Consider the following 16,995-nt stretch of genomic DNA (forward strand, 5'->3'; position numbering starts at 1 on the left):
GTCCCTGGGGTGAAACCCAGGTGTCGGTGTTTTTAAAGGCTCCAGCGTGCCTCCATTGAGAGCCAAGGCTGAGACCACTGCATGAAGATCTGCAGTTCCGAAGTTCTGAGCTGGGAACGGCCACAGTGTGGCTGGAGCAATCAGGAAAGACATCTTAGAGGAGGAAGGTCCTGAGCTGATGTATTTCTAAACATGAGCATCTTCATCTGAATCACCTAAGCTCCTGGTACAACCTGTAGATTCTAGGCCCCATAGGTGAACTCTCAAGTTGGTGTTTTTGAGCTACCTCTAGGGGATTCCAATGCCTGCTAAAGTTCGAGACCCACTGGCCAAAATCAACAGGATTTAGGTGGAGGTGGGAACCCCTGTGAAAGAGGGAGTAGTTATTCCAAAAGTTCGAAGGGCAGAGGAAAGGCAGCAGCGGTCTCCCCGGGGAGGGGTGACCTCACAGGTCCTGCTTTCCACCCCACCTTCAGTCCGTGCAGGGCACAGGCCTGGCCTTCATCGCCTTCACTGAGGCCATGACGCACTTCCCCGCCTCCCCGTTCTGGTCCGTCATGTTCTTCCTGATGCTCATCAACCTGGGCCTGGGCAGCATGATCGGGACCATGGCGGGCATCACCACACCCATCATCGACACCTTCAAGGTGCCCAAGGAGATGTTCACAGGTAACTCCTCCCTGCCCCTACGCCCAGGCTCTGCAGGCTGCCCTTGTGGACAGCAATCCCGTTCTGGCTTCTGACTGGGTCCTTCATGACCCCACACCCAGAAGGCTCCACCCCGCACTGGGACACAGCTGGAGCCTGGCTGTGCCACTCAGTGACGAGCACTCAAGCCAGGAAGAGAAAGCTACTTGGAAATGTGGAGCAAACATGAGCTGGGAGGCCTGCACCTAGGCCCCTTTGTTGGTTCACTTACCCCTCTCCCCAAGGGTCTGCTGAGTCATCTCAGGCAGGGGTGCTGAGTCGTCTTGGGCAGGGGCGCTCACTGGCCTTGCGCCCTATTCCATCTTTGTCACTCTGGTCCCGGGTTGTGTCCACAGTTCCCTTCGGGGTCTGCTGAGTTGATCTAGGGCCCATACAGGGATACCTCTCACCTGCATCCCTAGAGCGGGTATCTTTCTGTTCTCAAATGGGGAAGCCGAGGTGGAGAAAAAGACTGGGAACAATCAGATGAATCATTTAAGTTAAATACAGCAATTAAGTAGATCACCTGCTACGGACCAGGCACTGTGCTGGGGCAGAGGCATGGGATGAAAGTTAGACACAACACCTTCCTCAGTTGCTCCCCGACTAGTAGAGCGGGGCTCAGAACCTGAGCATCTGGATCCCTCGTGCAGGACTGGGCCTGCTGGCAGGAGGGCTGCAGGCATGCGTGGGGGAGGGATGTGATGGGAGGGGCCTGGGTGCCCCAAGACCCCCAGGGCCCCACCCACCCTGCACCTTTGCCCCCACACCGGCCTCCCGGCTCTCTGTAGTGGGCTGCTGTGTCTTTGCATTCTTCGTGGGGCTGTTGTTCGTCCAGCGCTCCGGAAACTACTTTGTCACCATGTTCGATGACTACTCGGCCACCCTGCCACTCACTCTCATCGTCATCCTTGAGAACATCGCTGTGGCCTGGATTTATGGAACCAAGAAGTAAGGGGGACATGGGGGAAATGTGGGACGGGAGGAGGGGTCTGTCCTGTCATGACTCCCTGGAGAGGCAGATTATAGAGTCACAATGGCAGAGCTGAAAGTGCCCTTACAAGTCATTTAGGGAAATCGAGGCATAGTGCAAGGACGTGGCTGCCTAAGGCCACTTGTCCAGGGAGAAACAGAGCCAGTCTGAGGACTGGGTGTCCTGGGTGCAGGTTCTGGCATCATCCTTAAATTACCATAGCACCTTTCCTGGGTACCAACTCTTCAGAATTCTGTTAAGTTTTTATGAAGGGCTTAGTGGGTCTACAATAGGCCCTTGCCCTTGGAGAACGTGTAGACTTCAGCAGCCTGTTCACAGTTGTAAGGGCCTAGATAGGGGTATGAGATGAAGTGTGGTTTTGGCCCCAAGTCTGGGGTCGTGCAGAGTAAGAGGATTCAGCCCCAAGAAAGGATTGGGTCTCACAGCCTAAGCCTAGGGCAGTCGTACGCTTACTGTAAGCTCTTGGCCTCATCCCTCATGTTAGGGTAAATACGTGTTCCCAGGAGTTCTAGAACTACATCTCTCTGACTCACTTAGCATCGACCGTGACCACATTGTCCTTGTCCTTGGCAAGACCCACCTCCACTAACCCTCTCCGTCTGACCCTCCCTGATGCCTGGACCTGGTTTGGCAGTGGGGCTCTTTCACAGGGGCCGTCTGCTTCCTGGGAGAGCACAGGAGGGGACAGGGAGTGGGGGAAAGGACACTCCTCTGCTTCCACCTGCTGTGGGCCAGGGCTGTAAGACACTGCCACAAGGGACTCTGGCTGATTTTTGTGTCCCAGACTCCTTCGGCAGTCTGGTGATGTCCCTGTACTCCTGTTATTTTAAATGCATAAGATAAAATGTGTAGGATTACATAAGAAACTAATAATATTGAAAAATAGCGAAATATTGTTTAAAATCTGTGATATAGTAATTATGAGCACTTTATTTTTAATGCATTGTTACAAGATCTAGCTATAGATCTAATAACAATAGTAACTTTGAAGTAGTGACGAAAATCCACAATGACGCTATCTTCAATAGCTGGGATGTAATATGATAATATCTGTAATCTATTGGCGACAGTCACGGGTATTGTTAATACTACTGTGGTTGCTTGCATTCATAATATAATAGAAAGTAATGCAATATTTCAGTTAGGGGTTACTGAGGGAAAGATGATTCTTTTGTATGCCATTCAAGCACAAACCTGCCGGCCGTCGGAATTCTGCTCACCCCTTGGTGAGAAACCTTTGAAAGTCAGGGCAGCTCTCTATCTTTGGACTCTAGAGAAGTGCACTTCTACTGCTTTTCCAGCAGGAGGAGCCTTCAGCCAGGCCAGTGTGAAAGGGCTAGGCACTCCCTGAACACACAAGCTGTCTATACATAAAACAGACGTGCACCTGCCCAGAGTGTGTCTGCTGGGTCCTATCATATCTCTGGATGGGGTGTGATGTGACGGAATCAGAGGAGGTTAGAGGAGGACAGTAGAGCCTTCCCAGGGGCCAGGCAGACCACACACAATGAGCACTGAATGTGAAGAATAGAAGAGCCCAGGAGGGAGGGACTGGGAAACGAAGACTTTCTGGAGGAGATGGTGAAGGGGGAAGAGGGAGGTGTGACTGAGGGATGCCAACTGCTGGACCCTCTGCTATGCCTGGCAGGTTCATGCAGGAGTTGACGGAGATGCTGGGCTTCCGCCCCTACCGCTTCTATTTCTACATGTGGAAGTTCGTGTCTCCACTATGCATGGCTATACTCACCACAGCCAGCATCATCCAGCTGGGGGTCACGCCCCCGGGCTACAGCGCCTGGATCAAGGAGGAGGTAAGGGTTGGGGCCCCAAACCCCAGGGACGTTTGCATCTTCTCAGGCCTTTAATGCAACCGCAGATAGGGATACACCTTTCTAGGGCAGGTGCTATGTGCTAGGCCCTGCCAGGTGCCTCACACCTAAACCACAATCCTACAACAGCCCAAAGACAGAGGTGGCATCATCCCTGTAGCACAAATGGGGACACTGAGGCTTAGAAAGATTAATGCACTTATCCAGTCTTTCTAACCCATATTCTCTCTCCATGCCTGTGGAGTGGAATTAGTTCATTTTATAATAGTAGAAATCACCCTAGACCCTTTCACCAAGGTGACCAGGTAAACCCCTGTCAACCCCCATCCTTGGCTGTGCCTGGCCAGGATGGTGGGAGGGGAGAGGAGTGGAAGGCCATGGGTGAGGGCAGGAGAGCAGTCTTAGAGGGTTTGGGAGGGGAGGGCTGTCACAGTGCCAGCAGCAGCCCTTAAGGCAGCCCACCCGCAGGCGGCCGAGCGCTACCTGTATTTCCCCAACTGGGCCATGGCGCTCCTGATCACCCTCATCGTCGTGGCGACGCTGCCCATCCCTGTGGTGTTCGTCCTGCGGCACTTCCACCTGCTCTCTGATGGCTCCAACACCCTCTCCGTGTCCTACAAGAAGGGCCGCATGATGAAGGACATCTCCAACCTGGAGGAGAACGATGAGACCCGCTTCATCCTCAGCAAGGTGCCCAGTGAGGCACCTTCCCCCATGCCCACTCACCGTTCCTATCTGGGGCCTGGCAGCACATCGCCCCTGGAAACCGGTGGTAACCCCAATGGACGCTATGGGAGCGGCTATCTCCTGGCCAGCACCCCTGAGTCGGAGCTGTGACCACTGCCCCAGCCCTGCCCGCCTCTCCCCCCACACTCAACCTGCCCACTCGTCCAGGCCTGGCCTCTTCCTCAAGGTGGCCACCAGGCCCAGGCCAGGCCCTTTGCCCAAGAAGAGAGGGTCTGCCCTGCCTCACTCCCCTCTTCAGTCCCAGAAGACTCTGCTCCCTAGCCCTGAGCAGGAGGCTGGGAGCATCTCTGTTTCCCAATTCAGGACCCCACTCGTCTAGCCCTCCAAGAGCCTCCGCCAGATTGCAGCCATGTAATTGGAACAACCCATCACTCCGGCTTCCCAGTCCCTGGGAGATTCCAAGTGGCCACTGCAGGAGTCACTCACCTCCCTCTCTTCCTGTAACTTGCCACCTGCAGTTCTTAGGGCTCTGGGGTGCCCTGAGCCACCAGATGGTGGTGGTGAGAGGCCTTGGGGCCGGGGAAGGAGAGTGGACTTTAGCTCACTCTGCCATGAGAGCAGGACACCATCCTGCCCAGCCCAGACGGAGTTGCTCCTAGTCTAAGAGGCTACCTGCTTGAAGGCAGAAGGGCTCAGGGCTCAGAACTGGGAGGGCGTAGGCAGAAGCCCCAAGTTCTGTTGTCAGAGGTGGGTGCTGCCCTTGGCTTGAGCATGAGCCTTGGTAGCAGAAGGTGAGGAACATCCTCTGCCCTGGTCCCTGGGTGGAATCTTCCCATGTCCTTGGCCCTGGCTGGGGTGGGTGGTGTGTGCTCCTGCATCTTGTCTGGGAGTGCAGTGACTGGGACCAGAACCTCCCCCACCTCAATTAGGGCCTAGCCATCTCCCTGTCCCCAGCACCCCTCCCCAGCCCACAGTGGTGGCCTCTGCCTCTCTCCTGGAGACAGAAGGAAACGGTGCAAGGAGAGGTTTCCAGAGCACACATTGTTGGTTCCCAGCACAAATTAGATGGTTTGGAGCACAATTGTGAAGCACACTTCCCGCCCTCCTCACCTGGGGTCCAATGTTCTGTCTAGTGGCAGCTTTTCCCCTGGAACAGGGGTCCCCGGAGTTCAGGGGCTTATCCCCAGGAAGCCTCACTCCTGGGGAAAGACAGATAATTTCACTGCCCCTTTGAGCCGCCACTCACTCTCCTTATTACACAAGCACAGCCACCCAGTGTGCACATCATGTACAGACACCTTGGAAACCTTTCCCAAGCCTTCCTGGCCCATAGTGGCCAGTACCACAGGCAGTGCTGTGGACAGTAGAGGCTGCCAAAGGCAAGGGCTGGTCTTCAGAATGGAGGCCAGCCTGTGCAGAAGGCTGCAGCTGACAACAGCGACCCCACCCACCATTACCTTCAGGGCCTCCTCTGGAAGAGAACCCATTCTCAGAGTGCAGCCAGGGAGGAACCTGACCCAAGAGTTAATGTCTGCAGAGGGATGGATGGATGGATGGATGGATGGATGGATGGATGGATGGATGGATGGATGGATGGATGGATGGATGGATGGATGGGGTAGGGGAAGGAAGGAAAGGAAGGAGAAAGGAGGGAATACTGGCTCCATCTTTCGGAGAGCTCTGGTGGGCAGGGCAGAAACAGGCCACAGTGCTCAACCCAGACACCCTCACAAAGGGTCCCAAGTCACTCTTGTAGCTCAGATTGCTCTTAGGACCTGGAGGGACAGACCAGAATCAGGGTGCCCTCCTTCACCCCCGAGTTCCTTACTGTCCCCCCAAGACTGGGAGTGGTCTGTCCCCCAGCCCTGCCATCTCCCTAACACATCCCTCTTCCACACCTTCCCCTTTCTAGCCCCCTCTGCCCTACCTGTCTTTCCTGAGTGTTTGAGGGGAGAGAGAGACCCACCTCTCAAAGAGATGAGCTTTTGGGGCACAACATCCCACCATAGGCCCCCTCACCTGACCACACCTCCTATCTGGCCCCTTGCCAAATCCCAAGCAGAATTAGCAACAGGAAAAGCAAAGCCCCAGGAGAGACACTCTACTATATATACTCTTCTATATATTCTGTTTCTATTGTATATTCACTCTGTACATGTGGGTGTAAATGCTGTTAAATGACAAACCCAATATTATACTGTGGCTGGTGGACTATTTTCATCCTCAGTGCTGTACAGATCTATTTTCATTGTATATTTGATATATTTTTAATTTTGTAGCGTGTGGCTGGGCCAGGCCCCAGCAGGAGGGGCTGAGCTGGGGCTGTATGCTTGCTAGGTGTGGGCGCGCTAGTGCTCCCTGTAGCTTTTGCTGTGTCTTCGCTGTGTGTTAGACGTAGGGCCCAGAGCTCAGGGTGTGTGTGTGCGTGCGTGTGTGTGTGGTGTGCACATACGTGAGTGTGGGTGTGTGTAGCGTGCTGATCTGTGACTCCCAGTGTTCACCACCTTCCTGAAGACCACGCTCCCTCCCCCTGCCTCCTCCTCCTCTATCTATCCGGAGCCTCAGGGCCGGCAGGGTGCCTCGGGAGCCCCCTGCTATGGGGAAAGGCATGTGTTTCTTGCTGGTGACTCATTGCCTTCACACCACTGGGTTTGCCAGAAACAGGGAAGGAGGGCGTTAGGGGAAAAAAAAATCCTCAAATGTATTTACCAGTCAGCTTCTTGCTGTTCCCAGTAGAATCGCTAGCTCTTCTCCAGAGGAAAAGTACTAGGATTCTTAAGATGGCGAGACCCCAAGAGGGATCTCACAGCACTGCTGCATTTGCCCTTGATGCAGTCCTGACAGTGTTTGGAAAGGGCCGCCTGCCCCCTCCCCACTGTACTTCTGATGCCTTTGGAGTCAAAGGCAGGTGGGGTCACCTGATGAGCTAAGATCCAGCCCCAGAATCCTGGAGGAGCAGGAGAGGACCAGGTCCCCAAGTCCTTTCACAGGGTCCCCACCCCCACTGGCTTTGGTGCTGTCCAAACAGTGCCCACCAGAAGACAGAGGGAACTCCAGGGCAGGGATGTGCCTGAAAGAGTCAACAGTCTCCTGATCCCTTACCTGTGCCTGCCCTCCAGCCCCATCACCAGCTTCTTGCTCAGGGAGCCTTCTGCCCTCCTCACTGAGGCAGCATGAAGCCGGAGGCCCAGATGGGGGCTGAACAGGTAGGGCACATCGGTGAATGCCAGTGAGGTCGGCTTCTGCCCTCCAGCAATACATGTGCAGGGGCTGCTGCTTTCCCAGTGCCAGGAGAACCCCCGCTCTGAGTCAGCCTGTGTGGGTCATGGGACTGGGACGCAGGAGCCATGGTCCCAGGCACTGCACAGGTCTACGGTATTACCAGGCAGAAGGGCTGCTTTCCTGCCCTTCCTCACCCCAACTTCCCCATCCCACTCCCCCAGAGTACTCCCCACTGTGAAAAGAGCTGGAAACTGAACCAGTTAGAATGAACCTGGCTCCCTGAGCACCCCTGTATCCTTCAAATAGGCCCTGAGATGTGAGGTCTGCTGCTTCACTGGGGCCTGATGACTTCGGCTGGGGGAGGGGGCCTAGGGCCCCTTCTCATTGAAAGCTCTGCTTTGTACAGACCCAAGCACAGACACCAGGCTGTCACTTTGGGTTCTGGCATAAGTTCAGAACAATTCAAGTCCCTGTGTCCCATGGCTGGTCAGAGCCCTGGGTCAAAACCACTCAGCCCAGGGGAGGGGATGAGGCATTGTCACCCTAGACCCCTCTTCCTCTCTCCCCCACCATGGTGTGCAATAAAGTGTCTGTTCTTACCAAACCCTTCTTGCCTTTCTCACCTGCTCTTGCAATGAGGGAGAGGGATGGGTGGCCAAGGATCCTGTGGGAAGCTCTGGGGGGGAAAAGCTTGGACTGGGATGGGTGGACAGGACTGCTGAGGGGGTTGTGGGTGCTGGCTGGCTGAGGAGCAGCGCGGGAAGTGTGGGCAGGTTCACCTCTGTATTTTCCTAGGAACTGTCATAGGTATTAATAATGCATACACTTCATCCTGGCTAACACGGTGAAACCCCGTCTCTACTAAAAACTAAAAAATACAAAAAAGTAGCCGGGCAAGGTGGCAGGCGCCTGTAGTCCCAGCTACTCGGGAGGCTGAGGCGGGAGAATGGCGTCAACCCGGGAGGCGGAGCCTACAGTGAGCTGAGATCCGGCCACTGCACTCCAGCCTGGCAGAGCGAGACTCTGTCTCAAAAAAATAAATAAATAAATAAATAATAATAATAATAATAATGCATACACTTGCAGAGGGCCCTACTGGGGTCCAGCGATTCCATGTATCTAATTTCTTGTCATCTTTGCAACCATTTCCTGAGGGAGATCCTTTGCTGTCTAGATTTTTTCAGGTGAAACTGCATCTGAAATGAGGATGGTATTCGGTGGTCTTTTTTTAAGGACCTTTTTTTTTTTTTTTTTTTTTTTGAGACGGAGTCTGGCTCTGTCGCCCAGGCTGGAGTGCAGTGGCTGGATCTCAGCTCACTGCAAGCTCCGCCTCCCGGGTTGACGCCGTTCTCCTGCCTCAGCCTCTCAAGTAGCTGGGACTACAGGCGCCCGCCACCTCGCTGGGCTAGTTTTTTGTATTTTTTTTAGTAGAGACGGGGTTTCACCATGTTAGCCAGGATGGTCTCGATCTCCTGACCTCATGATCCGCCCGTCTCAGCCTCCCAAAGTGCTAGGATTACAGGCTTGAGCCACCGCGCCCGGCGTTTTAAGGACCTTTAACCACCTTAAGGTAGTTAAAGTTTTCTCTGTAGGGAAAACTCCTGTCCCGCCTGACTGCCAGGAAAAGCCATACTTGTCAACCTGGCAAGGGCAGGGTGTGTGGAGGCCCACCCCAGGGAAGGACAAGGGTGGGAAGGTGCCAGTGTTCAGAGGTCTGAAAGCGAGGACTAGGAGGCAGGGGACTCCTGGGTGCTGCGGGGTGGACTCCCCTGGAACAGGCATAAAGTTCTGCCCCTCTCTTCGATAGCTATCCCTTTTGCAAACTTCAGTAGAAGGTAAAGATGAACTAGGGGATCTGACATCACCCCGTTCTAACATTCCAGCTCCAAGTATTCACTTATTAAACACCCACTGAATACTCAGCACTGTGAAGAACGGAATGTGCTGGGCCTGGGGAAGCTCTTCTTCCTGCCTCACCCTCTAGGAGCACCGACATTGAAAGAGGCAAGAAGTCAGACTCCTGGAGGAGGCCTCACCCCCACCCCACCCAGCTCCAGGCTGGAATGATGCTGCTTGCACTCACACACACATACACACACACAGCCAAGGACCCTGACCAAACCTGTCATTTTCTTCTCTTGCCATAGAAAGTGTTGTTCCAGGAATAGCCACCAGATGGCAGGAAAAACCTTTCTTTCTTTCTTTTTTTTTTTTAATTATTATTATTATACTTTAAGTTCTAGGGTACATGTGCATAACGTGCAGGTTTGTTACATATGTATACTTGTGCCATGTTGGTGTGCTGCACCCATCAACTCATCAGCACCCATCAACTCATCATTTACATCAGGTATAACTCCCAATGCCATCCCTCCTCCCCCCCCCCCATGATAGGCCCCGGTATGTGATGTTCCTCTTCCCGAGTCCAAGTGATCTCATTGTTCAGTTCCCACCTGTGAGTGAGAACATGCGGTGTTTGGTTTTCTGTTCTTGCGATAGTTTGCTGAGAATGATGGTTTCCAGCTGCATCCACGTCCCTACAAAGGACACAAACTCATCCTTTTTTATGGCTGCATAGTATTCCATGGTGTATATGTGCCACATTTTTTTAATCCAGTCTGTCACTGATGGACATTTGGGTTGATTCCAAGTCTTTGCTATTGTGAATAGTGCCGCAATAAACATACGTGTGCATGTGTCTTTATAGCAGCATGATTTATAATCCTTTGGGTATATACCCAGTAATGGGATGGCTGGGTCATATGGTACTTCTAGTTCTAGATCCTTGAGGAATCGCCATACTGTTAGGAAAACCTTTCTCGCCAGATCGTAGCCTGCTTGCCTTCCTTTCCTCTCCATCATTTATTCCTTTGTGGGTCAGTTTATTTGTTGAACAAACATTTATTACGTACCCACCCTGGACAGGCTGCATGCCAGCTATAGATGAATAAAGATAAGATCAGCCCCTGCTGTCCTGAGTTTGGCAGAGGGAGGGGCCCTGCCCTATGACTCCACATCTCCCCATGTATCTTTCAAACCGGGAAATGGCCTGGTGCTGGAAAAGTCATTCCTTGTAAAGTATCAGTCTTTTGGTTGAAGATAATGTTTTTGGTTGAGATGTGAGCCCTTCTGCCAGGAGGGGCACACAGACCCGCCAAGATGCAACATAACAAGGGATTTGGTTTGAAGGAGCTCTAGAGTCATACTTCTCAAGTTCAAGTTCAAACGCCACCCAGCTTCCTGCTTCCTGGGAGGCCTTGAGCAAGTCACGTAATCCCTCTGAGCTTAAATGTCCTAGTCTGTAAAACAGAGATAATAGATTCAGTGAGATAACACATGTTGGTCCAGTTATCTATTGCTGTATTCCAAGTTACCCCAAATCTGAGTGGCTTAAAACAACCATTCTATCACGCAGTTTTGTGAGTAAGGAATTCAGGCAGGACTTGTCTGAGCGACTCTTTTGGTGGCAACCGAGGTCACTCAGTGATATTCAACTAGCAGTGAACTAGTCTGGAGGGTCCAAGGCAGCTGCCTTCACATTCACTCAAATGCCTGGCACTCCAGTGAATGGCTGGAAGACTGGGTTCAGCTGGGCCTGCCGGCCAGAGTGAGCAGCTACCACTGTCTCTCCAGCATGGCTACTCGGCCAGACTTCTGACTGAGGGGCTCAGGGTGCCCAGAGAGACCATCTCAAGAGACAGGAGGTGGAAGCTGCCAGGCTCTTAAGGCCTGGGCCTGGCAAATGGCGCAGTACCTCCACCATCTTCTGTGGGTCACAATATCTGCCCAAATAAAGGGGAGGGCACACAGAAGCCCCTACTTGTTGATGGGGGAGTGGGGAAAATCTGGCTGCCCATGTTATGGGCCGATTCTAGAGTGTTAGGGATCTTTGTCATCAGTCACCAGCACCTGGGCGGAACTTCCTCCTGAGGGGCTATCAGCTTAGAGATACAGAACTGGACACACAACAGGTCATTTCTGGTGGGGAGGTGAGTGGCTAAGTTTGGGCCCTGGGTGGAGGGAGCAGTCAGGGAGAAGGATGAGAAGGGCATGCGGGAGGACACGTGAGGCCGCTGCTTCTGCCTCAGGTTTGCCCCAGGGCAGGTGGCATGAGTGGTTTGAATCATGGGTCTGTCACCAACCATACCACCTTGGGGAAGCCACTTAAACCCTGGAACCTCCATTTTCTGATCTGTAAAAGGAGGACGACAATAAAATATCTTCCTTAGAGATGGTATGAGGGAAAAATGAACTTCATCAGTAACATCTACTGGAATACAGTATCAACTTCTTTCTATATGGGGATACAATAGGTGCTCATTAAATATTTCCTCCTTCTTGCCATCCTGGGCAAGGCCATGGGGCCTGCTTCATTCTGGGGCCCCATCACCCATGCAATGAGCCATCTCCTAAAGCTATTCACAAAGGACAGTTTCAGCCTAAAATCCAGAGAAGCCAAGGAAGGAGGGGAGGAAAGGAACTCTCTCCAGGAAAGGGAGTATCAGAGTGTGGGGGTCTCACTGATCCTGTACATTATCGTGTTCACCCCAGCAGTCACCACCAGACAGCTCCAGTCAGAGGGACTTGGGCCAAGGCTAAAGTATTCCACAGACCACAAGGCTATGGTGGGGTTTTGTTTCTGTTTTCTTTGTTGTTGTTTTAACAAAGAAAAGGCCCCAAATTCTTTTTAATACTTCTCCCATCAAAAGTGGAGTCTATCCTCCTCCTCTTGAATCTGGGTGAGCAAATGCCTCCTCTGACCAACATGGCATAGCAGAAATGATGCTATATGACTTCCAAGGCTAGATTCGGAAAGGCCGTTCCACTTCCACCTGGTGTTCTAGGGATACTGGTTCTAGAGGCAGCCAGCTGCCATGTAAGACGGCCAACCGCCCTGAGACTGCCATGGTAGGGAAGCGATATGTTTGCAGATGCTTAAGTTGACAGCTTCAGCTGAGCTTCGAGCCAACAGCCAGTGTCAACTGCCAGCCACATGAACACATCATACTGAACGTTTAGCCCAGCTGAGTTTCAGATGTTTGCAGCCCGCTGTCATCTGATTGTAGCTGCACGAGACCCTAATCAAGAACTGTTCAATTGAGCCCTTCCTAATTTCCTGACCCATAAAATAATGAGCAAAATAAAATGACTGTTGGGTTTATACCACTACATACTGGGGGTAATTTGTTTCATAACAATAGTAACCAGAACATGAACCTTACGGATTATCTGGCCAAACCTCCTTGTATAACAATGGGGAAAACTGAGGCCCAAAGAGGAAAAGACCAGATTTCCCACAACCAAGCAAGAGGAAGACTGGGGGCCAATGCCTGGGTTTCTTGACTCCCAATCTAGTGCATTCTCTGCCACACAGCAAGAAACCGACAGGGAGGACTCCTCCCCCGCCACCCCCCGCCTCATTAATTCGATGCATCAAGCAAGCATCAATCAGGTATTCTGAGTGCCTGGGATTGTGCTGAGCACTGGGAATATACAAAGGACTAGGCAAGAGTCTCTGGCTCGCAGAGGCAGTCACAATCTGACTTGGGTGTCTCCCCTCCTGGCACACTCACTGGTGCCAGGCACGCTGCTGCATTCTTTACTTACATCATCTTAGGTAGGAAGAAACCTGTGAGATGGGAGACTATGCCTGTCATTCAACCACAAACCCTTACAAAGATTGATCCATGCCAGGTACAGTGCTGGCTGCGGAGCATAAAGACTCAGTGGGGATCTGCTCTCTGTCCCTGGGTCTGAGCTGCCTGGGTTCTGGGTCCCTCCATTCTGCCCAGGGCTGACCCAAGCAGGGAAGAATCCCTGGACTTCAGGGGCACCCAAAAGGAACCTGAGTTTGGCCTGCCTCACCAGACAGCTGCTTCCCCTTTCCCCAGGACATTGCTGGAGGGAACCGGCCCATCAGGACTAATTAACTACTCTAATGGAATGAACCAGTTTTTCCTGGAACTTAGCCCAGGTGGGAGGAATCTGTACTTTTCTAGATGGAGAAATGCTAAGTGTCAAGGGGTCTTGCCTGCTGGACCCTGGGCTAGCGTGTGTGTGGCGGGCGGCCGGCGGGGACAGAGGGGTACTCTCTGGATGCAGGCTGAGTTCCCAGCCTAGGAGCCTTAAACAAGGAGGCCTCTAGGGTCCACTCAGCTGGTGGCCCCCACGTCGTTCTCTGTCCTTGGCCCAACCCCAGCCCTAGCTCAGTCTCTCAGAGTTCGCTGCTGCTGCTTAGGCCTGACATCCCTAAGTGGGGGGAATGTGTCCATGAGCTAACACTCAGGTCCCCTCCAACCCTATGACTCCATGTCCATAGTGTATGAGGCCCCGAGCCCTGCCCAGGCCTGAGCTTCTGGTCTCTTCTCTTTAAGAGCAGGGCCCTCAAAGGTTGCCTTTGAGCCCCAGATACAACTTCACTGGGATTATATTATCCCAGCAACCCAACCCTGCTTTCAGTCCTGAGGCAGAGCCCTTCTACTGATCTTCACAAGACCTGAATCACTGGGGCTAGATTCTCCCCAGAGCCCCCTCCGACCTACAACCCCCCCGCCCCCGCCGGAAGGCTCTCACTTTTGATTTGGAGCCTGCAAGTCTCTGCAGGCTGCTTGGGGTTGGGGGAGGCAGGATGACATGAGCTGAGACGCAGACAGGAGGCTGCCAGCCTGCTCTTGCCTTCCCTTCTCTTGTTCCCCCCTGAACGGTGAGGCCCTATCACCCTCCAATGACTCTGATAAAGCAATTCAATTTTCCAGGCTGGGAGAGAGCAAGGCGTGCTGGGAAAGGATGCTGGCTCCTTGGCCTGGACCTGAAGGAGGAGGGTCAGTCCCTGGCAGGAGCTAGAATACCACAAAGGGAAAGTGTGAGCACCACTGGATAGGACCTTGCCTTGGCCTACAGACCCTCACCACAAATGGGTTTCAAAGAAGGAAGATGGAGAGGAGATTGGATGGCTCCAGTAATTCTAAAGAGGCTGAGCCCATACAAAGCTCCCAGTGTGGAAAGGGGAAGGGTAAATGGCTTTGATTTCAGGCTCTCAGCTTCCTATGGACAGGGTCAGCCTCAGCATTCAGAGGGTGAGGACCTTATTATGGTGGGGGGGTGGGCCTGGAAAGGGTGCAGGTGCTTGACAGCCTCCATTGGTGCCCCTTTAGAATCTCCCATGGCCCTCTCTTCCTATTCTTTCGCCACACCCTCACCCCTGATGAGGGAAATCCGCTGTGGCTGACACTGTCTGTGAACGGGCTCTCAGACAGGTGCTCTTCCCTGACAGCCTGAAGAAACCAGGACACTCAGGAGAGGACAGAAGAGAAAAGGTGAAACTGAGGGAAAGAAGCTTGGGGAACTAGGAATTTCCAATAGTGGTTGCTTTGTGGTCTTGCTTAAGCCTGTCAGGCATCAAGGTTCTTGGAGGAATGAAGAAGGGAGGGGGTAGGCAGAGTCCCAATGGCAGAGTTAGGCTAGAAGAGGTACCTGAGGTCCTGGAATCAACAGGAAGCCCAGAATCAGCTGCCACCCCATCTGCCCACATCACAGCCCCCAGAGATCAGGGCAAGGTCTGGAGCCAGGACATCCTAGCACCACCAGAGGGCAGCACCCTCACATCCATAGGTTGTGTCACAGTAGCCTGGGCAGGGGGCTCTCCTATCCTTCTCCAGCTGGGCTCTGCGTTTTGAGGGAACAGGAAGACCTCACACAAAGAACCGATGGGAACAAGTCCCATAGTGCTAACTGCAGCATAGCGACTCGCACAGAGAGGCACAGGTAACAGGTGAGCCCAGAGCTCTAGAATGAATCTCCAGTAAGGGTGAAGCATTCTCTAGAGGCCTCGGGACTGAGCCTGAGCTCCCCTCTCCGGAGCTGGTCAGTGCACAGAGCCAGGAGACCTGGTCCCATGCACCTTTACCCAGCTGCCTCTCTCAGGCTGGGCCCTCTGTTTTTGTCAGCTCTTCCTAGGTTCCCATGCCCATGTCCCAACTTTCTGATCTCCCTCCCTCCCCTCCTGGCCTCCTTTTTCCCTGGAAACTTTCTCCCTCTACCCATCTCCCCAGGTGCTCATCACCATCCACGAGCACTGCAGAGTGGAAGCACCAGTTGGGCAGATTTACTAGGGCGAGTGGCTGTTTTATTCACTGATGTATTTCCAGTGCCCGGAACTGCTTCTGGCATATCGTAGGTATTCTATAAGTATTCACTGAGTGAATAAGTCAATCGGGGTGGGATACTATGGATTTTTTCCCCTTACCCACTACACTCCCTTTCTTCCAATGACGGAGCTCAGTCATCCTGATTGACAGAAAGCAGGGGAGAGACCCCAAGGGACTTTGCCAGGACACAGACCAGATAGGACTTGAAAGGTATTCATTACATTAATATTCTGTGGTTCTTTCTTCCTCACTCCAGCTTCTGGCGTGTCCCGGGACTTCTCTTCCCAGTTACTCTTGGGATATTTCTTTTCACTGCAGCAAATTCAAAGCCAGCTAAACTCTGAAATACAAACATCAGTTTCGAGGAGCAGGGACTGGGCACAAAGGGGGTGCCAGAAAATGTGTGTTTCTGATTAACACACCACCCATGTGTATCAGTACAGATCATCAAAGATCATTGCCATTTTGGTTTTCTGGCCTCATTAATAACGAGACTTGCTTGTAAAACTCCCTTGCATTGGCACTGGGCTTTTAACCTTTCCTGAGACACACACAGGCCCTTGTCTTGTTATTCCCAGTTGAGCTAGGTACTGCCTGATCTGGAAATGGGAAGGTGCACAGCTGTCCAGAGTAGGTGTGTCATTTACCTTTCATTTCTGCCTCAAGATCTCCTTACATCATCCAGACAGGCATGGAAGCTGCCTGAAGCTGTAAAAAAATAAAAAAAAAACCATTGGGGATTAACATGAAGATGTAAAATAGGTTCTGGACTTAACAAAAACAAATTAATCTGGAAATTGCTCTTGGGATAGGGCCAGTAAAGTCCTGTTGGTGCCTATGTTTTGGGTATGGCAGCTTCTCAATCACTTAGCAAACAGGTTCTCAGAGGCAGGAACTGTGGGAGCTATCAAGATGGAAAAAGCACAATGCCGCCTGCAGGAGCTCAGGGTTAGGGAGGGGAGAGGAGGCATATACACAGGCAAAGTCAAATTTTAATGGATGGAATAAGAGTAGAAGCAGGAGGGGGTCATGAGGCAGGACATAGGCACTTCCTATGTGGACCCCAGAGCAATGACGAGCAAAGGCTTTAACTAATGACTTTTCAGGGCTACCCACCCACCCACCCCACATCCATAACACGTTTCGCGATGAACAGAGCCAGAGCTACGGTTTCCTTCCAACTGGCACAAGAGGCGTTTCTCTGCCCAAGGCCACCCGTCCCCCATTCCATCGCGGGGGCTTTGGTGCCTGGGACAGAGGCGAAGAGCATCAAGACCATGGGCGTCTTGGGCTCCGCTGGGCCTCCGAGGCGCAGGATGCGGGGCGGGGTGCTCAGAAGGCCCCAACACGGTGCCTGGGAAAGGAGAGGACAGCCTGATCCTCGCGACAGCGTCTCTACCCTCTTTCTTCCTTGGCCTTCCATCAGCCG

General features: G+C 52.7%; 1 protein-coding gene, 1 long non-coding RNA gene and 1 pseudogene across 3 annotated transcripts in view; 2 read left to right on the forward strand and 1 right to left on the reverse strand.

Annotated features, from left to right (window-relative positions):
• Positions 1-8,023, forward strand: part of SLC6A17 (solute carrier family 6 member 17) — a 50,999-nt gene extending 42,976 nt beyond the window's left edge. The window contains exons 9-12 of the mRNA XM_003892355.3: positions 477-669; positions 1,479-1,638; positions 3,330-3,492; positions 3,979-8,023. Coding sequence (XP_003892404.2) covers positions 477-669; positions 1,479-1,638; positions 3,330-3,492; positions 3,979-4,347 — 885 coding nt within the window. The 3' untranslated portion in view covers positions 4,348-8,023. The remainder of the gene's footprint in view (positions 1-476; positions 670-1,478; positions 1,639-3,329; positions 3,493-3,978) is intronic.
• On the forward strand, positions 5,032-8,023 carry LOC108580893 (annotated as a pseudogene). The gene is made up of 2 exons (XR_001892483.2): positions 5,032-5,052; positions 5,735-8,023. The product of XR_001892483.2 is annotated as an uncharacterized LOC108580893 (transcript).
• A 2,119-nt stretch (positions 8,024-10,142) lies between these two features.
• On the reverse strand, positions 10,143-16,680 carry LOC103887626. The gene is made up of 3 exons (XR_002515515.2): positions 16,214-16,680; positions 15,788-15,906; positions 10,143-10,718 (listed from the first exon to the last, which is right to left on the reverse strand). It is a non-coding gene; the product is annotated as an uncharacterized LOC103887626 (long non-coding RNA).
• Between the last annotated feature and the right edge of the window lie 315 nt (positions 16,681-16,995).

This window comes from Papio anubis, chromosome 1 (genome assembly GCF_008728515.1).
Source record: "Papio anubis isolate 15944 chromosome 1, Panubis1.0, whole genome shotgun sequence".
In the NCBI taxonomy this organism is placed as follows: Eukaryota; Metazoa; Chordata; class Mammalia; order Primates; family Cercopithecidae; genus Papio; species Papio anubis.